The 23,749-nt window shown below is 42.0% G+C and overlaps 1 protein-coding gene across 2 annotated transcripts in view; it reads right to left on the bottom strand.

Moving 5' to 3' along the window:
- Positions 1 to 23,749, bottom strand: part of pde4d (phosphodiesterase 4D, cAMP-specific) — a gene marked incomplete at its 5' end in the record, with an annotated part of 161,163 nt that overhangs the window by 136,893 nt on the left and 521 nt on the right. The window contains one exon of one of the 2 annotated variants that reach the window (XM_084359967.1): positions 7,189 to 7,427. In XM_084359967.1, the coding sequence (XP_084216093.1) occupies positions 7,189 to 7,427 (239 nt within the window). Of the gene's footprint in view, positions 1 to 710; positions 1,016 to 7,188; positions 7,428 to 23,749 lie in introns of those variants that run through there. The other variant, XM_084359966.1, reaches the window with a different exon arrangement.

Genomic DNA, 23,749 nt, shown 5'->3' on the forward strand with positions numbered 1-23,749 from the left:
TCCCTGAAGAACCCCAGATCTTAAAGATACAAGAGGCTGCATGTATGTGGTGCGTTCAGGGCACCTATTCAGTGACCTGCCTTTGGTCAACGCCTACCTTTCATTTCCACGTCTTTAATCACTCCACTGTCTGCCTAAAGTGACAGATGCACAACAAACATGAGCTTGTATGAGTAGTCACCTCTCTTCTCCTGACTTTCCTACTTTTTTTTTTTTTCCTATACCGAGAAATTAACCCATCCTTTCCAGGCGCACACACCCCCTGACCTAAATTAACAGAGGCAACTGTAAGCCTAACAGTAAAAACACTATACAAATAGACGTTGTGGATGCGGATTAAGTGTGGAAAGACGCATGACCGCAGTGCTCTTGTGATAGTAAATGTGCGTAAATGTGTTTCTTTTGTCACCTTTTCGCCATCGACTGACTTTATCCATCCTTTCGCTTTACCCGCCATGCTCGTAGTAAAATGCATTCGACAGTGTGCCACAGAAAAAGTGATGCAGAACAGAGGTCGAGCACAGGCAGAGCTACAAAAAAAAATTAAAAATGTAGTATAACGTCCTCAAAGTTCGGACTAAATACGAGCCGGAACACTTATCCGCTCCCGCGCGTCTGTCATCCACACACACAACGCCCATCCTCAGGAAATTAGAAAGAGAGACACAAGATGAAGAAAAGCAGTTTCCCCCTCTCTTTTCTGCCCTTACCGTCGAAGACCTTGAAAAGACGACGGCCACGACATCCTGGATTTCTTCAGCCCGGGTCGGTGCCCCGTGTCCACTGCGTAAGTCCGGTCCATGTTCCTCGGGTTGAGGTATCTCTCGGTGTCCGAAAAGCCTCTTTGTCTCACTCGGTCGTTCTTGCGCACTACCAGCGCGTGGTGGAGCGGAGAGAGCGCTGCTTGGTTTTGCTGCCTCCACAGATGTTTGGGCGCCTTCGCACTCACGCCGGTTCCGCCGCCACCGCCGGTGACCAAGGACGCAGTCCCCACTTTCCCGCAGGCAGGGTCCATCCTCCTCGCCAAGTTGCGCTTAAAAATATCTCTTTAGCAAAGATTAACACTTTGGGAGCATTCAAATAGAATAGAGTGGAGGAGGGTTTGATAACACTGCGAGTTCAGGTGTTTATAGATTTACAAAAAAAAAAAAATCTTTTTTTTTTTCTTTTTAAGGCAGAATTATGACCCTCGATGTAATTGAGACAACTTTTTAGTCACTCTGGGCTGCTTCACGTCCAGTTTGTTTTTGGGTTCAACTCCATCAACTTTATCCTCGCTGCCCTGCAGAAACACACAAATGAATCCATTTACGCATCACGAGAGAAATGTCGATAACTGAGGTCTGGAGATGGGGTGGGTTGGGGTGGGGGGGAGTGCCCCCGAATGAGGCTACGAGGAGAAACTCTCAATTGCTCTCCAAGTGTCGCCCGCTCTCTCCACACCACACGCCCATCTCAGCAAGGTGCTGCAGCAGAGGCGGTGTGAGATGTCCAGTCCAGAACAGGACGGTCCACGCGGGCGGTTCTCTCCACAATATCATGCAAAACTTCTGCGAACCCCCCGCGGTTGTACTTCATTGGACGTGCGGCGTGCGTAAAGAAAACCATCCGTCCAGGACACTTCCTCCCTTCGCCTGCAGGACCAAGCGGCGACGGGATATAGGGAACAGGATAATACATTAAACATGAGGGGACCCACCCAAAGCACCTCCCCTGTGAGTGACAAGCAGGAGGTGGGAGTGGGCGGAGAGCCAGGTTGCACTGAACCAGTAGTCCAGATTCATCACCAATATATCATCTTTTTGTGGGATAAAATTCACCAAATTAGGAACTTCTTTATGACAGCAGGCATTGAACGCACCACAGGTGAAAAAAAAGCTTACCCTCATAGTAATTAATAACACTGTGGGTTATTACAGGGTGTGTGTGTGTGTGTGTGTGTGTGTGTGTGTGTCCCTGTGATGTCCACGGGGTACAGAGCAGTGCAAACATGCAGCCACCTTGTTAAATCTCTCCTACTCTGCTCTGTTAGTCATCATTTCAAGGGAAACGAGACTTTCAGGCAAGGCCCGCTTTCTTTCTCTTTCTTTCTCTTTCCCTCTCTCTGCACTACCCTTGCAGCAGTGTGGGGAATGCAATCTCTCCTGCTCCAACGGCAGAAGTGTAATCTTGTCTGAAACAAGGCGACTTAAAGCAGAAGTGGCAGGTAAGTGCAGTAGTGGTGGGAGAGCACACGGAGGAGAGATAATAGGAGCAGAGCAGCACATGCATGCACACACGAGCAGCTCAGGTGTCGGGGCCACCTAGTCCATGCAGAGTCACACATGCTGAGAGCTGAACGGACACTTCATTTTATTTTCTGTGGGGTTTTTTTGTTTTTAAACTGTGTCATGGCGGAGATTGCATCCCAGCGTCTTGTGGGAGTCGCCTTTGTTGGTCGCTTGGATTCGATCATTAAACATCTGTTGAAATCTATATCTGCCAGGAGAAAATATAACATGAGCTCTTCAAGACTCGCAGTCAGCATGATGAATATGCTGTATTATTGATATTGTTTCATATAATTTATCAGAATTTTCAGCTTATAGAGAATAAAACGGTTGTTTTGGGATGAGACAATGACCGAGATAACTCTTAGTGAAGCCGGTAATTATTGATCCCACCCGATTGTATCTGCGCCATTACTGACCGTATTTAACAGAGCAGGTTATAAGCCAAAATTGAGTAATAGTTTCTTGGTCTCAACACGATTTTATAAACCTTTAAACTGCACAAAGCTAGAAATAAAACCTTGGTGTTTAACCATCTCTACTTACATTTAAAAAGAAAGTTGCAGTCTCACCTTTCATTAAACAGAGAAGAAGAAACCCAGTCAGTTCCACACAACGGGCTGCACAGATTGTTAATTACAAAAGATAAAACAGCACTGCTATTGGATTAGTATACGTGTCAAGCAATACACTGAATGAAGTTGAACAAGTTGGATCTGTGCATGTGTATCTATGATCTCTGGTGTGTGGTGTTTGTGTGTGTGATATCTTGTACTGATCCAGCATTTCCAATATCCAATACAACTAGTACCTCCACATAGGAGCTCGTATTTTTACCTATGTCCGTTTGTTTGTTGGTTTGTCAGCAGGATAACACAAAAATTACAAAATGGATTTCCACGAAACTTGGATGGAGGATGGGTCTCAGCCCAGAATAGACCCCATTAACTTTTGGTGCGGATCCGATTCAGAAATTTGTTCCCACTTTCTTCTGCGCTGTTTGACATTTTACTTAATTTCTCAGGGAATAAAAAAAATCAGCCGTATTAGATGACCGGTTTCTACGAGCGGATCCTAGATCTGGTGGGCTCAAATTATGGTTAAGCAGTTATGGGTGGTTTAAAATTTAGAGTGATACAGGGCCATGAAATCTGATATCGGATTAAAGGGTACTTTTGGCACAGGTATGCAATATGCTGAGTGCCATTCTAGTTAATTTGGTACAGCCTTTGAAGGTATACATTCATATCTACACATTAATAACAATGATCTGTTGGTTCGCGTTTCTGTCAGTATTTCTTGGCGTCTAATTAACAAAGTCACAGTCTTTGTACTAAAAGACATTGATGTACTTTCATGTTACAGGAAAAATTCTCTAGTATGTTATTTATAGTACAGTACAGTCGGAAATCAGGCTCTGTTGGGACTCTACTTGACAAGCACAATAAAAAAAATCGCGTCAAACTGGCTTTGCTATAGATTAAAGCTGCCATGCTGTACAGTAGATGGTTTCTAAGTGTTGTGCAAAGACAAACACTGGTGCTGTTTAATGGGCAAATCATCATTTTGCATTTGCACTATTAGTGCATCTAATGGAAAAGTGGTGCACTGCTTCATGCCACTTCTTGGAATTAATCCTGCAGACAGCCTCATTTAGAAGTTAATGACACTTAATTCAGTCAAAAAGTTGCAGTCGGAGCGTTTAGTGCCGTACGTCTTCCATCCTTAGTGCTTCACAACTGTGTATTTCTTCCTCACCGCTGTGCTGAATTATACATGAATAGAGCTGGAAGCAAAGTTAAGATGTATGGGCTTTATTAAAATTCTCCCCATCAACCGTTTTTCTCCAGTCCCATTTTTTTTCAAATTAAATTGTGCATACTTAGCAGCTTCTGTTATGAAAGCAGTCAAGTTTGCTCGATGTGGTGTTAACATAGCGTATGGTTTAACTGGGAGAAAGGGCGAAGTTATGATCGACTTGTACAATGAAAACCAAAAGGCATATACTAGTCGATACAACACAACAAAACACTTTGAGTTCACATCAGAGTTGGTTCTTTTGGTGCTGCAGGCAATAGTTTTGAAAAATAAGACAAACTTTAGACTTTGAAGTTTTTCCTCCAAGAAAAAAGGTAGTGACATGATTGAAAAATAGACGATACAACCATCTGAAGCAGCGGGAGACGGTGATGGGCCTGTCCTGCCCTTTTCCTCCCTCAAATAATCACACAACCTCCCTTTCAAATCACCCAGTCTTTATCCAGACATTGCGACGTGATTTTCAAAGCGCGGTCAGTCGAACACACTTGGGAAGCGTTTGCCCTTTTCTTGAAGTTCCCATAAAAAGTTTGCTGACAATTACTCAGAGAGAATGGGCTGCCTCTACGTCCAATGTAGACTTTTTGGCATTATCAAAATGACTGTGGGTAAATTATTCAGCGTCGACTATGCTTCTCCATCATGGGTGGCAGTTTTTGTCGCTGATGTAATAGAAAATGTTGTGAACAATGTAGAAATGTGACACGCCAAGCTACGGACAAAAAATACTGCATTTCTGGACTTGTTCCTGATACTTAAGCAAGAAATACTGAAGCTGAGGAAGCTATTTCAGCGAGGTTGTGCATCAGCTGCCATGGAAATTGCTCTGCCCGCCTGAAAATGTAATTTAGAGGTAAAAGACACCAGCTTTTCTTGTTCTCCTCCCTATAAAGAAGTCCAGAAGTCAATAACACTTTCTTCTTGTTTAAAGTCTGTCCACAAGTCTGCTGAAAACATTCTCAAATTAAAGCTGTTTTAACAAGCTCAGGCCTTATTAATACGCAGTACCTCGCCACTCATTCCTCTATTGTTTATGCACTCTGTGAGACTCTGCAGGCCCCATCATCCTTGGCAAAGAGAGACACAGAGAGAGAGGAGGACAAGAAAGGAACAATTAGAGGGAAAGAATAGTGAGCTGGTGTGTTTTTCTGTCTCATCTGGCATATGACAAGCCATCGAGCAGTGTTATACAGGTAGCATGATGCTGATGAGTCAGATAGAAGGTCTTTTGAAGCATGTCACCACAGTAAAAGACAAATCAATGGAGCGTTGCTTCCTCTTTGATTGACGAGTTAACTCTGTCATCTGTCTCCACGTGCAGCGCTAACCCAGGGCAATGGGATTTCAGACTGACAGGTTGGACCGCTGAATGTATATATGCCTTGTCCAACTGCGTGGATGTATTTTTGGACTGGTAATATCATGGATAACCATCCGTAATACAGAATGTTGTTTTGTGTGTTTGTCCGCCGCCTGTCCCCAGAGAATAAAGCTGGTTGGAGACTCGATGTCTGTCTCTGCCAAACCTCATTTCATCTTAACCACTCTGATACATTCTCCAGCATTCTCCGGACAGGGTGTGATTCTTCTCTCGATTGTTGTTTGGTGATGTTTTCCAAGCGTGAGAGACTGTGAGTGGTCACTAAAAGTATTGCTGAACACCTCTAACACGTGTATGTGCTACAGAGAAAACTGAGTATTCCTCATAACGTCTCAGGTCAGCAGCCTGTACGATATGTGACACAACATGCCAAACAGAAGTGAAGATGATCGGAGTCAAAAACAAACCCTGATGCATGAGACTGCTGTGTTGATTTATCCAAACCACAACAGAAAGCTGCACGTCGTCACTGTATTTTTCCGAGAGGTGGCTTTTACCTTGTTTATCATGATTCAAATGTTGATTTACATTCCCTGTTGTGAGATTAGTAAGTGAGCGCGGTGACGAAAATAAATCTATTAGGCCCAGTTATTTGATGAGTCACACTCCTTAGAGCATGTAGCCAGTCTGGGATCCTTTAAACACCAGCGGTTTGCATGTTATTCAAGCATACTTTGTATTCCTGACAACTGATTTCATACCTCAGACAGCCACTTTTTTTTGAGAGTTGAAGGTTGCGTGGGAAAGGTTATCCATCACAGCTAACATTCTGTCACCGACGTATGTATTTTCGGTTTTTATGTCACTTTATAGGTGAAGGTTTGATCCTGCGGCAGCTCTAACCAAGGACGGATTTGAAAGCTGTCTTGAAGCTGTTATTTCAGTACACTCAGACGTCTGCAAAGTCAGACTTTACTGGTGATTTAGCATTAATGTGCATGTTAATGTTGTAATCTGCGCTTTAGCTGCCACAACAACACGAGCCATGTTAGCTTATTGTCTGTCTTCAGACAGATTATGGGGTCATTTTCACAAAAATAGACTAATAGATTAACTTAGATCTCAGTAATAGTCAGAATTCAAACACAAACATCTAGTTTTTCACTGTCTTAAAGAAGCAAATATAACATTTGCAGCCAGTGGCCAGGCAAATTCGCAGTTCAACATTGGTGAACTTTGATCAAGTCGCAGCCACAAGCAGCCACAACCCCTTAAACGGACTACAAACTGGCAAACTGAGTTGCGTGTGCCTCATATCCGATGATTTTCATCCCCCTGCATACGCGTACTTGTGACCGTGCAATAAAACTGGGCTGTCTATGCAGTAGAAAGACAAATATTTTTAATTTTTGGTGCCTCATGGCCAGAGAAACGGGCCATGGTATTCCCTTTTGCTCTGTAGGCGCGGGCATACAAAAATGCAGTACTAGCACGAGATACAAAGCCGTCCAACCACTCAACCACCCTCAAAATGTCTCTCTTATGAAAGAAATCAGCTTCAAGGATGTTGCAAGCACGTAAATTACACATGCTTAAAAAATGCATTTCAGCCTTTACGCCCAGTGTCAGGTAGTTAGCGAGTGATGTGTCCTCATTCGCTTCAAACAGATTCTATATTGATCCACCAAACCACTCCACTCTACCCGCCACCTTCTCTAATTACCCAGTCACCGACAGACATTTGTCACAAGACAAACATAAAAATCAACGCCGTCCTACCTGCTGGTGTCAGCTGAGGTGATGGCGATGAGGGGCGGGGTGCGTAGCGGCAGTGTTGTGGGCCGTGGCGGAACTGTGATGGTGTCCGACTCCGGCTTGCGATCACAGTAGTACTGTTCTGCCTGTCTAAAGGCCAAAGGGGGCAGTTGGACGGTACGGCAAGACAGCCTCCGCACCAGGAAGGGCTCCATGCAGGTGACCGGGCCCGGCTCCGGGGAGTCTGATGAATCATCAGACACCTGGAATGAGGAGGAAAGAAGGGTGGGTGAATCCAATGAAAACATAGGCCTGAATGAGAAAGCGTAAAGAGATTCTTCACAGGGATTTAACAGAAGGAAAAGACTGAAATGATGAGAACAGGACTTCTAGCACTGGATATAGACTTATTAGCAGCCAAGTGTAAACAGTAAAATGTCCAAAGTTAAAGGTTCTTCTGGTTGAAATGAGAAAAATGAAAAGCCCATTAAAATTTAGAAGACCTCATGTGATACATTATACTGAATAGCACTTGGAGGAGAAGGATTTCCTAATGGTTTTAGTCACCTCTCAGACCTCTAATCTAGCGTCACACTCTCAGGTAGCAGATTTCAATTGACCATTTGTCAATTGAGAAACTTTTTGCTGGAAAAGACTGTTGACCTTGTGCTTTAGGAAAGAGGTTGATTAAGTGTCCAATTTGTAAGATAATCGATTGTTGAATCTCATTCCCCAAACGTCAAATACTGACACCAACGCTGGGTTGGTAGGTCGGGCCTGCCAGCAACCCAAACGGTCAGTATTTGACGACTTGGGAATGAGACTCAACAATCGACTATCTTACAAATTGGACCTTTAAAGCAGAATGTCACTGTCATGTAGTACGGCTCAATAGCACTACAAGCTACATCCTCAAGATGATCATAACACTCTCCAAAACAGTTTCAACAAAAAAGTGAACATTATCTTAATGAACGCAGGATTTACAGTATTAGTTTTAGTTCTAAGTGTACCAAATAAATAGGCAACTGTTGTGTATATCATTGTGTACAAGGTAAAAAAGCCAGAGAGCAGATGCTAAATGGGACAGATTTATCTTTGTATTCCTTCAGGGATGTTGTTTCCAGATGGGCGACAATGTGCTTCATAGTTTGCTCCAGTGGAGCTCAAAAGCAATCCAAGGAACCAATACGGCAAACATTTGCTCATTGTGATGTATTTTGGATTTTGGTGTAAATAATAGTCAAGCAATGGGTGGCTCAAATTACCAGCAGAGAACAAAACCTTCCCAGCACCATAAAGGCACACAGGCAATAAACACAATAAACGGCTTGCTTGTGAACATGGCAAAACATTTAAATACTGATGTGTTTATCAAGACTTAATATCTGAACATAGCGAGAACGAGAATTAATATTTGACTTACATGTGCAAATGGTCAGAAGTTGCTCTGTGCCTGCCTAATGTGTAAATATCCAGCTGTTAGCTGGCCACACACTAACAACTTCACACCCACACGTGTGTTTTCACTTAATTTGACTGATTAGACCGCAAAGCTGTGACTTCTCCCACTCTCTACAGCCAGCCAAGTCCTGAGACAGGTCCAATAATCAAGCAAAGAAGTGAAATCACCTGTGTGAGGAGGGAAAGTGATTCATGTTGTCTTAAGTATTTGATGATTTTCACTTATTAAATGCATTTGTCTGTTTCATAATGGTTTTCTTTCTTTTCAGCTGAGTCACAAGGAGCGCTAACACAAATCTGCCTAAAGTAATGACATGTTCCCTACTGAACACATACTGTATATTGAAACGACATTTGTCTTCGCACATTTTAGTCATTTTGCTGTCATGGTGGCACTTCTATCCTTGGTTGAGTCATTCCCATCAAAACGACTGAGTACAAAATCTCCCCAAACAGGAATTGAAAGAGTCTAAGGCTGGATATATCCTTTCTTTTAACAATGCATTCATATGATGGCTGCTGTGCTTAACCTATGTCCTGTAACAGTGTTGCACTTTATCCTTGTCTCTCCCCGGAGACCCCTCATCACTGCGCCAAAACAATGACAGAAAGTTGACACTGAAAACCAGTGACACGGAAAAAATACTAAAAAAAATCCTGTCACTGAAAGAAGACAGACATGACAAAAAGGAAAAAAATCAGTAGATTGTCATCGACAAGAGACAAGATGTGACATAAAATCCAACAAAATGTCAAAACAACAAGAACTTCAATGTAACTTTTGTCAGTGCCAAACATTTGTTTCATTGTCAATACAACTTTTTCAAATAAAGATGTTTAAATGAAGGGACCTGTGGTTTCTAATACGTTTTCTGTATTTTCCTATTGCTAATTATTTTCTGCATTCCAGTCTATAAGTTGTAAATTAATGGTTATATCTCTTTATACAGCTGGAGTCATTAGGGCTTTCTGCGAGGTATCTCGTCAGCAGAGGATAGTCGTGTTTGTGTGTTTGCAATTTATTTGACTTTATTTGCATTTTACTCCTCTGAGAGCGGTATATTTGAACATTTCCAATTTGCATCTAAATTTACCAACTGCGTGTGGCTCTATGAATAGTTAATGTACTTCACATTTCTGTATGCATCACTGCAACATTAATGACTAATAATGACAGAATATTCAGGGATGAGTCAGGTGAGAATCTGAAAGTGTTATTAACAGGATTACATTGCTTTTAGTAGGAGTGATGTCCTGGGATGTTATAAAATACACTACAGACAATTTCTGATGACTACTAAATAGTCATATCTAAATCATTATATGAGTACTCAGTACCCGTCTTCGATCTCTGCCTTTATTTTAATCTCAACTACACACCTGTGAAGTTTTGTGACTGTATATTTCAGGGTTGTGACGCTATTATGCTGTCTAACAGTCTATCCACAGACAAATAAACACCCTGCAAAGTGCTGCTTCTGCGGTCGCCCCGTATAATTCTGCGGTAGGTGTACACACAGATTTGCACTGTTTCTACTGAGTACTTGATAAAGGCAAACAGAGAGTCCTATTAAGTAACCCTGAAAAACTGAAAGCTCCCAGTCAAAATAACACATCACAGCGGGTCAAACGAGGAGGAAAAAAATCGAATTACAAGAATTTCGCTGAAAGGCAAAGAGCCATCTGAAAGCTCAGACTGTGTGCATCTGAGGTGAGACGAGTGTGAGAGGGAGGGAGAAACTCGTTCTAAAACACAAAGTCAACCAGGAAGAAACACATCAGGTGGTCAATACATCATTAAGTGGTCGAGGGCGGCAGCAGAGCCTCTACTTTGGAAACGACTGCTCCGAGGCAAGGTCTCCTACATCGACCCAGACTCATCAATCGTGTACAAACAGCACAACTTTTACACTTTCAAATTGTGTGCAAGACACACCTGTTTTCATTAAAACTCGATGTGAAGGAAAGTGTATCACCTGCACACAAATTTGTGGTGTTTGTAGACAGATTGAAGCGACCGGGCTGCCTACATTATAGTCAAACTTTTTCGCTGCATTAATGCTCCTGAAAATCCATTAGCTGCTATCAATCTCATTTTCATAGACCAAACAAATTATGTGATGCAAATGACTATTTTTAATATGCAAATGGTTATGTTGCTTTGTATTGCCTCCAGCACGAGGGACTATTTTTTTCCCCTCTTCCTAAACACACAACCAAAACTTGTATAGCAGAAGTTGGACTTTGTGTTGTTTCCTTGGCGCACTGTCCTTCGGGACAGCACAGAGGTAATCAGTTATTTGTGTATTGAGTGGTTCCAGGACTATCTCTGATTCAGGACTGCACCTGAATGCACAGGCACTCACACACATATGCAGTGAGCTGCTGAGGCAGCATGATAAATTGAGGCAGATTCTCTGCCATTAATCTTGCCACAAACCATGAGGAGTTTTCATTTGTTCTGCATGAGTAACAAGGCTTCCCCGTTAAGCAAGGGTCAACCACTAACATTCACTCGTAGCTCTTAAGATCACAGCCAGGTTAATCAGTAAGAGGTCCTGGGAGAAAAGTGCTGTTGGGCTCCACCTGCAGCTATTTATGCACTGTGTTTGCCTGCAGGATCCCATTAAGGAAACAGTACTCTTAAGATAGATTAATACCAATGTGTTGTTAAGTTTTGGTAATTTGGTGAAACACAGCATATTAGAAAATATGCATGTGAGTGAGAACAATATAAACTAAAGGTCCCTGTGCAAGACATGTCCACTAAATTAAATAATAGTGCAGGACTGATTAGCTGATATTGGACATTAAAGGAGGCCTATTATGCTTTTTAATTTTTTTGTTTCACTTCCCTTCAGTGTGTTATATAAGTTCTTGTGCATGTAAAAAGTCCTGAAAGTTAAGTCCAAGCCACCAGGAGCTCCTCTCTCCCACAGAAAACACTGCTCCTGAAGTGCCCTAAACGGCTCGTCAGTAGTCCCGCCTCCAGTCAGTGACTTCTTGACATCACACTACGTCATCATGTCACACATTTGTATAACTGATGCCTATATTCATGATAGAAGTGAAGCTAACTGGAGGCTGAAAACCCAACAGAGCCGACCGGAGACACGGTGAGCGATGCTGGCTCAGGCATACGTGACCAATCAGAGCAGAGGAGCCATGAAGAGACAGATGATGTGTTTTTTGAGCATTAAAGCACGTAAACCTTTTCCCAAAATAAAATGAAGAAGCTGAATATGTCTCCTTTAATGATGAAAATTGCCACTTTATGATATCTTTTACATGCAGTGTTCCTGGAGCTTTTTCAGGAGCCCTCAGATTATAATTAGCCTTACTTGCAATAATCTTGTAACACTTCCATCTGAAATGTATTCCCCGATTTCCTTATTTTGGTCTACTTTCTGTGTTGCAGGTTTTCTACACAGTAGATTGATTTGCTGTGCCAAACAGTGCTATACTGCGCATGCGTGGCCCAAGGCAGACTGCTGAATAAAAACACCTATTCGCCCTCCAAGTGCAAACACATGAATTATCCTGGCAGTTAGCACTACACAGCATTATACGTCTCTATCAGACCAGAAGGACCTCTCGGAGCACTGACTTGTGTGTGCGCCTGTCTCCCCTCTACCCCCCTCTTTGTCGTGACTGTATTGCCTCACCCTCCCCTCCATTGTAAACCCCTCAGCCCCCGCTGCATCCATCAAGATGCCAATCTTCATCCAGGAAGCAAGTAAGCGTTTCATTCCTACATAATTACCTGCATTAGACTCATTGTGAGAGACGGTGGTTGACGAAGGGGAACGAGGGAGCCAACATGATTAACCCTCGCTTCTCAGCTGGCTGAAGGTAAAGCAGACGGATGATGGATCTAATGAGTCAGTGAAGTTAAGTCATTGAAGCCAACCACGAACTCTTCTGACAATAAATTCAGACGCTTCAAGACAATTTATGTAACGGCCCTTTGCTCTTTTCGTCACTCTTTTGTCACTCTTACAGTGATATACAGGGCATTGATTTTATGCACTACACTTCACTTATGCTATTAAATCAGTCTTTGAAAGCTTTATGCACTTCATTATTGGAAGCCTTTATGCGTGTTCATTGATTTTATGTCTGTACATTCGTCACTAAAGGTAAGAAATATCTGAATCTTCAGATTAAGTAGCAAAAAGAGTGTTCACCTTTTTTTTTAACCTTAAACTTATAAATATTCTCCTTTACAGCAGTAGGTTAAAATAAATATTTCAAACTCAAGTTAGTCAGTTTGTGTCCTGTGGTGTCTCTTACTTGATCTCTCCTTGACATCTGTGGAAAGTAAAATTTAATAAACGAATAGTTTGTAAATAATAAAAGTATCTCCACATGAAATGTGAAAACGATTTTCCTCGCGTCTACCATCATGGGTGAGGAGCGCGACACGAGAGACTGCAGCGAGTACAAGGGTAAGGACATCCAAGTGTGTGTGTGTGTGTGTGTGTGTGTGTGTGTGTGTGTGTGTGTGAGTATAGATTATGCACACAGTCCTTCATTTTCACTCACTTATGCTGTCTTTCCTATTGCTTGAAGTGGCCCTTTATGATAAGTGGGATCAGTGAAAGGTTAATTGGTCTGCTGTGACTCTTCTGTGCTCTCTGTGTACTTTATGTGCCAATCCACTGGTGGCTCGGTCGAACACTTTGGGCAGGGCGGGCCGCGGGTCAGATTGAATGAAATCAACAGGCGGCCTGCTAAATTAACGTGTTGTGAATTTTTGAAATGTTTCTTTTATTTTGCAGAAGGACGTTACTAAAGGAGGAGAATTATTATTATTTACATGTGCCACTTTACAACTGAACTCTTATTCACCCATTTCCTCTCACATTCACACACAGATGGTGGCGAAGATGCCTGAGACCAAATTCACATGGCAGCCATTTTCCTCCAGAAGAACACCGAGCGATACTTCATGGTTAAAACAACATATTTGATAACCCATTAGCTGTTAGACAGCCGTTAGCCTTCAACCACTTCCTAGCTAACATTACCATTTGATAGTGTTACATGATAAAGTATGAAAGGTGTAAATTAATTCTGACATATCAATACACACCTAGGACACATGTATTTAATCCTGGATGTAAACAAGCTTTACCGGCTTGCTGTCCTTTCACAAGACCTCAGATATTCTCTTAGGTTACGTGTTGTCTAATGGTAGCTAATGGGTTATCAAATATGTTGTTTCACCTTGAAATATGGTCGATGTCCCTCCATTCCTTCACTATCAATTGTCTTTTCAGTTGCAAATCAATCAGGAAGCTGTGAAATTATAACGATTTGTCAGATTCTCTACGTTTATACGACTCACAACCTTGAACAAAGCAGTTCGATATTATCCTTTCGACGAAAGGCATTTGCTTTCCCAGCCCGACTGTGACGTCAGAGGAAAATGGCTGCTGTGTAAAAACGGTCTATGGTGGCTCTGACCTAGCTACATGTCGTATCTTGCTCACGGACACTTCAACACACGGTAAGGCAGCCTGTCCTTATCAGAAAAAACGATTAGTAGCATAGGTCGACTGTGAAAGCAGCTCATTGCAACACATATTGTTCATAACTTCATAACTGCGATACCTGCATAGCGTAGATATGACAGCAACTGAAGTTCCATAAGTAACATATCATTATGATTACTTTAACCAATACCTATAAACCTAACCAAGTAGTTTTAGTGCCATAACCAAAGGACGACTCTAAGACAAATGTCCGGTGCGGTTGTCACTGGTATGCTGCAACAGTCATGTTGTTTCGGGAGTGACTGGCAATCGACCTATTCAGTCATTTAGGCAGGAGGATGTGTTGGAACGAGAGGACGCAGGGATCAAACAGACAACCCTGGGATTAATGGACAATCTGAGCCGCAGCCACCCCGAAAGCATCCCCAATAAAGTGACACTTTAGGTCTATAAACCGTTTAATGTCACGGTGAGGAAATACTTCATTCGCTTCAGAAATAAGTGGTTTCACTGCGCATTTAATTTGGTTTGGGTGACCGAAGGAGTGAATAAATCAATGCAAAATGGGTCCTGTCCTGAACCTGAGCTTACATGTGTTTACACAACCCTGGGAGAAAATGTGAGAAAATGGAGCTACTCTGATGTGAGAGGCAAAAACAAAAACAATGTAGAAACAAAGTTTGGTTAAACAGCCTGAGGATTTCTTCACCGTGACAGCCCATCAGTATGTATTACCAGGAGAAATCTCTGCACCCATTTTAAAATCGGTATGTTAAAAACTACAACCCACAGTCTGATTTGATTGATTTTTATTATTGAAATGAATTCACCACCTCTTCTAATGGGGGTTGTGGTGATCTTCGATGAAGACTCTCGATGTGAGGCCTCTTAGATATGCAGGCGGTTCAATATCGGCTCCAGTCAGGTATTTTCCTCACATGCAGATCTCATTAATTCATGTCAGGACTGACAGGTGGCCACATATTTAATTCTATTACAATCCCTTCATGCGAATTCAGACCTCTTCCACTCTGACTTTGTGATTGAGCCAAGCAATCTGGACTCAGTCTAATGGTCCTTTTGCAAATCAAACATCTCTGTTTACCCTCATCTCCATCGCCACCCTCCATCACAGGGGGATCAAACTGTATGACGTAGGAGCTGTTTAAAGTGACTCATGCATGATTTATTAATAAATTCATATCAATTAGACCATTTTATCGGCAAACAGGAAGAAGCCATCCCTAGCGCCATCTCTTTCTGTTGACCTTTTAAGAGATTAAGATGGCACCAAACATCACGCGGGTGTTGCTTGGCCTTTCAATTTTTTGTACGAGTTCACAGTGGAAACAGCATCTGGACCTCAGCCCTGACAGCTTTACGATAATTACGCTCATACAGAAATAATTTCATAGAAAAGTAACGGCATGAAATCCTCAGAATCTAAGGAAGAACACGCTTCCTTGATTGTTTTTTCTTTATCTTTCGGCAGCTTATCCTGCAGACACCATCTGCTGAGAGGGTTGAAGCATTACCTGAAGCTAGGTGAGAGGCATTCCCTCACTTCCTCTCCAAAAAAATATCACAAATTCAGTTTGTGATGACATAATATCAATTTCTGTTACATCATTTCCCATTCCAAGATAAGAGACTCTGAATAAGGATCCATGGAGATAAGATGCCCCAAAAGCGGGTGTTTTTCTGACATAAACTATTTAACAAAACAGCTGTGATCACAAAATGCTTCAAGAGTTAGAATAAAAAAAAAACAGGAATCTCTTCTGGCCTCGGGGCAACTTGCACCATCCTCAGTATGTGCAACCCTTCAGCGCCATCATTCATCTCGGTGCTCTGAATTTAGCGAGTGATTTTTTATCAGAGAGTGAATCTTAAATGGATTCTGGGTAAAGCCCGGGAGCAACGAGCGAGAGAAGTGGCTGGGAAAGAAGTTAAGACAGACAAAAGGGAGGACGAGAGACAGGGAAGGAGAGAGGGAGAAGATGAAAAAGAGAGATTGATATTGGAGGAGAAGCAGTAAATCACCGGGTTGAAAAAACAATTTTGTCTTTCCATTTATCTGGCGGTACATAGGCAGCTCTCTGCTTTCTGGAATCCAACACTATATGTGAAACAAAGGAGAGAGCAGGCGGCGTTATCTACGAGCTCACTTTATTGATAGCCTCCTTAGGATGTGAAGAGAGCACATAGTGTATGCAACCTGATTGATTTCGGCAAACTTGATATCGATGGCTCTTGTTACTCTACGATCAGTCACGGCTTTGTTTGGCACATGCCGTCTTGGTAAAAGGGTTGCCTCAACAGCACACGTTATCTGTCGCTTCGTGGTGAGAGTTACTGGTATTTACGACCCGGGTGTGTGTGTGTGTGTGTTCTTTACTGCTTGATTTGGTGGATCATGTAGTTGTAAAACACACTAACCCGTGGGGTAATAAAAAAATAACTCACTTCATCTCCTTCGGTACACAGTGCTCGCAGCTTCAGGATGAACTGAAAAGGGGGTGGTGAGCTGGGATTAGGAATATTCCACTGTTTCCTACCTTTACTCTGAGGATCCACGTTATGAATAATTCCACAGGCACAGGTTCATGATGGTTCATTGTGTCCATACATAGGAACGGTTTTGCATTGGAGACGCATACTACTGTATAAATAAAACATACTGTAGTGTGGCCTCCTATCTGATCTAGGAAATACATTGCAAAACAGTGACTTGAGTTTATTTTCAACTCCTATACTGTAGGTTACATTTTTTGTCAGTCTTGTGGAAAAAGGCAGAAAATAACATATGAGGTAATTTATAGATGGGTTTTACTGCACGCTACACGCGACAGAGGCGTGACTGGAAGCTTTACTTGTCGCTAAAGGTCTTAAATCCCCATCTATCATCAGAAAACCTCGGTTTTGTGACACATTAACTGTGTGAAATATAGTGTGTGAGTGCAGCTGCACCACATGTGGCAGAAATCGTGAATTCCAGCATTCCTTCCTGGTATTTACGTCAGTTGTGTGAAATATCAAACACCTCCTTGCATCTGCTAGGTATCTGCTGCTACTGTTATATGCAAATTGCATTTCTATTCTTAGACATTCAGGCATACATGAAGCAACATGATTATTCCCCCCCTTTTTTTCCCCATCTCAAGTACATTTCCGTTCGTTACTGCTTTCCCAGGTGGGCTGTAAGATTTATAGAAACATTTATTTTCATTCTCGAGTGACATGCCTCCGGTAAAATATTTATGCTTCTAACGAGGTTGTGAAAAGTGTATAGATATAGTAGGCTAAGGAAAAGCAGACGCAAAGGGCACTATGACGGCGTATATCCTCTGGTTTCCTATTTATCTCAGCAGCAAAAGTGAGAAAAATGAGACGTGAGAAAAGATTAAGTGCGAGAAAACAAGCAGGACGGCTGATAAAGAAGTAACAGTGGCGTACTGAAGTGTCATACTGGAGGTGTTGGGGGAGATGAATCAATTTGATTCAAAGAGCCCCCCTCTAGTAGCCTAGGAGGCAGAGAAGAAATGTCTGGCAGGGACATGACCTAGAGTCTTCCTCGGCTTGAGGCATGGCTCTGTGATGCCTTGCTTTGTGCACGGCGAAATGAGATGAAACACCTTCGAAGCTCTTCAAACCTACAGGGAGGGGAAAACCTTTGCAGCAGATGCAGAAAACAATACTAAAACAATGAATGTGGCTGATGGGATACAGTTACTTAAGAGGCACAACACATTTTCTCTATTTTTCTCATCTTCGCCAAGGGTCAGGGTCACTGCACTGTGATATAGAGATAAAACGCAAAGCCCACTTGCAATCTTTTGTATCTACAGACAACAGAGCTGCTTTGAAGATAAAGCATTAACGTCTGAACTGTTTTGTAATCGGAAAAAGTGAGATGGAAACATACTGCATGTGTCGTCCGGGAATCGAATCTGGTTAATCTGTGACACTAACAGGGCAGCAGATTAATCACTCCATGAATCCTCCATGTCGACCTACCCGGGGCCGAGTTCACACACCACTCCTCATGCATCAGCCCCACATCCGCACCGAGATGCGCTGCCAAACACCTTATGCAAGATTAATCACACTTTAAACGCAGTCAACAGGCTGTGAAATGAGAACGGCGAGCGGCTGGTAATGTTTCTTTACACGAGGATAAATAAATATCGAGCCGGCCTACCTCTCTGACCGCGTGTGCGATGATTGTGCACGAGGCCGCCTGTAAGCGCACGCGCAACACGCAGACAGACCCTGACAAACACATGGGGACCAGGTAAATAAAACAAACCTCCAGGGGTCGAGTTTTGGCAGGCTTGAGGGGAAAAACATATAATTTCCCTGAGTGCCTGAGTATGTCCTCTATGCATGGAGCAGCCTGCTAATCTAATTAAATGTTTCAAATATGCAGTAGATTGCTCTACTCTTTCATAAATAAATAAGCAGGTAGATAAGCAGTCGCTCCACAACAATTAACATTGTTTGCACTGGGCCTGTCAAATCAGTGATAAGAAGACTGCAATTATCAGGTTTATCGGAACAATGACCTTCGCTGTGTTTGAAGCAGTAAAACGTTCATTTGGATGAAAAAACAGAAGGTGGATTACGAGGAAAGATGAAGAGCCCTTCCTCCCTGAGCCGCGATATTAAAAAAAACATTTCTTGGCGTCATTGTTCTCGATAAGTGGTACCCGTCTTTAATGGGTCTCTCAAATCCTGAAGGGAATTCCAACAAGTGTTAAGAGCTAGAGCAGCGGCTTTTTGGGAATTGATCATCGCAAAACGGCACTTCAGAGTGTTGTTGCTCTTTGTAAGATGTCTGTATGAGAGGTGAGGGAATTATATAAATCATTACATGTTGTCCTGGCTCTTTATTCCATTACGGCGTGTCCATTCTCTTTATTTGATGTCCTGCAGCTGTCTCTTGTCCGGCTCATCCTTCAGTCACTTTCCGCTTCTCTGATAATGTTCCCCTCCTCTGATCCTGTTCAATCTAATTTCCCCGCTCTTTTCATTTAATATCTTGTCATCCGCTTCCCCTCTCCTCATCCTGCCAGCCCCTCACCTGCATGTGCTGTGTGAACCGGCCGTGCTGACGATTAACAGCGATTTAAAGTCGGTAAATAATTCAAGGCTTAATTCGAATCCTCTCCTCCTTTGCACTCCTCCTATGTGCTACATCTTTACCATATCCCCTTGTCCATTCACCTCAATCATAACCTTCCTCCTTATCCTCGAGGCCAGAGAAGCCCGAACACATGGCCTGGATGCTCCCCTGCCGGGCTCTAATTGGTGATCAAGATGTGCGCGGGAAGAAGACGGAGCGGCGTTCGGCCCATTTCCATTCCCTCATCACATTCACAGGGCCACAGTCACATCTGCGTAACCATGGTGATGCTGATAAGGTGACTCATGACTATTCATCAATGGCGCCGCCTGATTGGACAGCCCCCGAGAGCCTTGCGAAGCGTATTCATCAGCGCAGCCAGTGTCCCTGCTCTACCTCAATACGCCCTTCAGGATGATGAGGGAGAATCTCTGCTGCGCTCAGTTTGTTTTTCACGTTCCCTTCTTGTCTTAACCTCACCCTCCACCTCGCCTCTCTTCTCTCTAATTACCTGTCCCCTCGTGATGTCCCACCCATTTCTCTTGCGCTTGTCTCCCCTCTCTAACCCTTCTCCCTGCTCCCTTCTTAATTGATGAAGACATTAATCACAGGCCCATGCGACATCAACTGTTGCTCATCTCGCTAAATCAAATCCTGCTCATGTCTCACAGTTAAGATTTCATGGGGAAGTGGATTGCAGTAGTCACTTCAGATTCTTTTCCCCACAACTAATGAAGGAAGAAAAAATATCTAAAATTGTGTTTCCCCCGGGACCTGTTTTTAGTAATGTACAGTGTGTAATTTTAAAATTCATCGCCTCCTAAGAGACAGAAAAAGTGAATCATCAATCAGTTTTTGTTCCATTAGTAGTGGTTTTATTCCATTTTAAAGGTCATTTGTTCCTGTTGTTAACAGTTTTTTTTAAATAACCATTTATATTTATGATGCTCTTTTTTAATAATGTGCCAGTGGGACTACATGCTCTTTGTTCTAATTCAATGTTATGCATCAGTTTGAACAGCCCCAGGAGTTCATTAGCATCAGCATCCATTTAGATTTTTCAGTTTACAGTACAGCACTGTTTAATAAATGCTATTAAATGGTTCAATGTGTAAGACAGCTGTCGAAGGAAGCTCCATAAAGATAGGGGACAGCATACTATCAGAGTAACCACCAACCGCTGCTCACTATCCACGAGTGTCCTGGGAGACCACTGGGAAAACTGTTATGGGCGATACATGTGTTTCTTGGCAAAAGTAGTGTAAGTAACAGAGTATCATAATAACTGACACACGGATGGCCCTTTCAAGACTTTAGAAGTGTTAGCTTAGAGGGCTAAGCAACAATAATAGTGAAAGTAGTATTCACTCAATAACCTAACCTCCAATAACCTCACTAACCCAGATCATCATGAATGAATGATGTGCCTTATCAGTCACTCATAAGGTTGATTTATAGTTGCACATATGCTCTACACAGAGTCTAAGGTGTAACCTATGCAAGTGGCCTGTGCCACTGTGAGCATGTCTACATGTGCGCTATCATGTCTGTGTTGCTGGCAGTGGTGAGTGGATTGCCAGCTGTACTTTCCCCGGTAAACACACCGACCCCTTCGTCTGGCAGCTGTGTCTCTGGGCAAGGTAGAGTGGACAGGCGGAGTGTCCACAGTCCCCTCTATAACCTAAGAGGTGCAGCAAGTGACCGGTCAGAAGGGACTTTAACGTCAGAAGAGGTTGGTTTGTTTACTGAGGAAACTACATGTTACAATCCCCGGTATTAGCACTTACGATGCTGCTAAGCGAATCAATCACTGTCATTGCAGTCTGCATTGCAGCGACGTGCAGTTACATTATTGAAGAGGTGCACTTCAGGCTACAGTGTAAGCTACAGCATAGTGCATGCATCTGTCTAGCTACGGTGTAGATTCGACGCACAAGCATAAATCAAGCTTGGAAAACAGCAGTGAAAGTGACGGCATGTACTGGAAGTCATGCCCACAATGTGTACAAAGAGTCATGGGGGCTAGTAAAAAGGTGGGTTCTGTTTGCTACGTATCTTTGGCTGAAGCTACTAGATGACATTAGCTAGTAAGCTAAGCAAGCTGTGCAGCTAATGGCATTATTAGTTGCCTGGACTGTGACTTTGGATCATGGGGGAGTCACAGTTTTACACTCAACACATGATGATAAGCTTGAAAATGATAATTACATTTTTTTAATGTTTTAAAATATTATATATAATATATAATATAATATATTAATATATATATATAATATATATATAATATACAGTGCACCTGCATCTTCCACAAATGTACAGCCAAGTGCATTGAAGCTGTAGAACAGATAATAATATGGTTTCTATACACTTAAAGATGACGTGGAAGTGTGTGGAAAACTCCAGGCTGTAATGGCCTGTTTGACATTTCTGTCTCGTCTTTCTCTGTGACTCATATAGAAAAGTGGACCATGTGGCAAACTCACAGAAGGAGGGAAATAGATTTTTTTTCTTTTTCTTTTTTAAATCCGTCATTTGTATTTTGGCCGAGATTCCCACAAGCTTCTTTTCAAGGGAAGTTTTCCATTTGCACACGCAATGTATTTCCTCTCTGGTGTCAGCCCCATTTGAAAGACTGGCACACTGGCCCTACGTTTGAACTTCAACTCAAGGTCAACAACTGTAGAGTATGATTGAATATCTTATTCATGCATGGGGGGATAAGCCTGATAGTGTCTGTCGCCGCTCTATCCGAGCTCCATCTCTGGTTGAATGCAGCAGCTCTGACCTCTCTACTTGTTTGTTAGGATTTCCAGGAACCTGCCCATCAAATCCAGATGGATGTGGTGGGTGACGGACAGCTTGCACACAACTCTGACAACACCATGCGAGAGCACAGATACAGTGTACGAGCTGTGGGGGATGGGTGATAAAAGAGATATGCAATGAAATTAACACACCAGGTTTGAATTAATGTGGGGATTGTAAATTATAGTGTTATAAAAAGTTGACAGTGCTTTACACTCCTTAGTGAGGGCGCTAAATAAAAGATGAAAACATTAAAATTTTTGTCATGCTTTTCAAACCTGTATGTGCCTTTCATGAGGTGTGTACCTTGTGTTATGTTATTTATTGTGCCATGTAGAGCTGATACGATTAGTTCGATTTTGTCAAATTAATCAGAAACTACTTTGTTAATCAACTGGTTTTTTTGAGCAAAATCGACAAACGTTCTCTTGTTCTAGCTTCTCCTTTTTAGATTGATGTAAAGATATAAAAGAAGATATAAAAACTCTTTTTGACATTTTAAAGACCAAACAATGAATCATCTTTTGAGGAAAAAGTGTCATCACTCATCATATCATGGATTTATAAGAAACAAAAAATATGATTGCAGAAGTGAAACATTTAATGACATTTTACAAAAAAATAGATCTTAAATCATCATATAATGAATGATAAAAACACACAATGGAATTCATCTTCAGTCCCACCTGAATCACTTAACAAACAAAGCCCTCCATTTCAGGGAAACCATTAAACCTACCTTATTGAGACATAGCTAATGGTATGTCCCTGAGGGTGTTACCATGTTTAAATTCCACTTCATATAAGCCTTTTCGCTGAGACAATATGTTGGTATTCTAGTTTGGACATCAAACATCAACAGACCAGCTTCCCTTCTGCATAAAAATGAATTTGCTGCAAGCATCCTCAATACCAGACTTTGATCTGTTATGAAAAATATATAAAAATCAAAGACAATACATATTTCACCTCACTAATCCCAGGATGTCCTCACAGATATGCTAGTTGTAGATCAGAGCTCTGATTTATTTGATTTGAATAATCTTCCATTATCTGTATGTGTCACGTTTGGAGGTTTCCACCATAATCTGAATCAGGACACCCACTGCAAGATTTATACAGTTGTGTGAATGTACATGTAGGGTTGGACAATATGGCCCTAAAATAATAAAGCAATATTTTTAGGCTATATCAAGATGCACAAGATTTGTTTCAATATTTTTTTTAATCAAATATGACAATATTTTTGTCCAAATACCTCGATATCGACGTTCAAACAATATTGTAGGAATGACTATTGGTACTTTAAGAATATATTAACACCATAAGATTTTTTATAAATAATAATCAGTTATGTGGATATAATGACTAAGTGGGTCAAGAAGACAAGTCCAAATCCATCCATCCATCCATGCAACATAGCCTCTATAACACGTGTTATCTAATCATTCTGTACATGTTAATTTTATCTACTAATGCCAGCTAAAATTTGACAAACAGTGCTCATGAAATATTTATTAAATAAATGATGCAAGAACTTTGTAAAATTCCATAAAAAGCCGCCACACGAGAATTTAGCACCAGACAGATCACAAAATTAAAAATGAGGTGAAGAAAGAAGAAAACGATCTACTGTATATCCTCCTTCACACCAGCTGCCAGTCGGGGCCTTTGATTCTAGCACTTCCCATCA

Source organism: Pagrus pagrus (assembly GCF_965226575.1).
Source record: "Pagrus pagrus genome assembly, chromosome: 8".
Lineage (NCBI taxonomy): Eukaryota > Metazoa > Chordata > Actinopteri > Spariformes > Sparidae > Pagrus > Pagrus pagrus.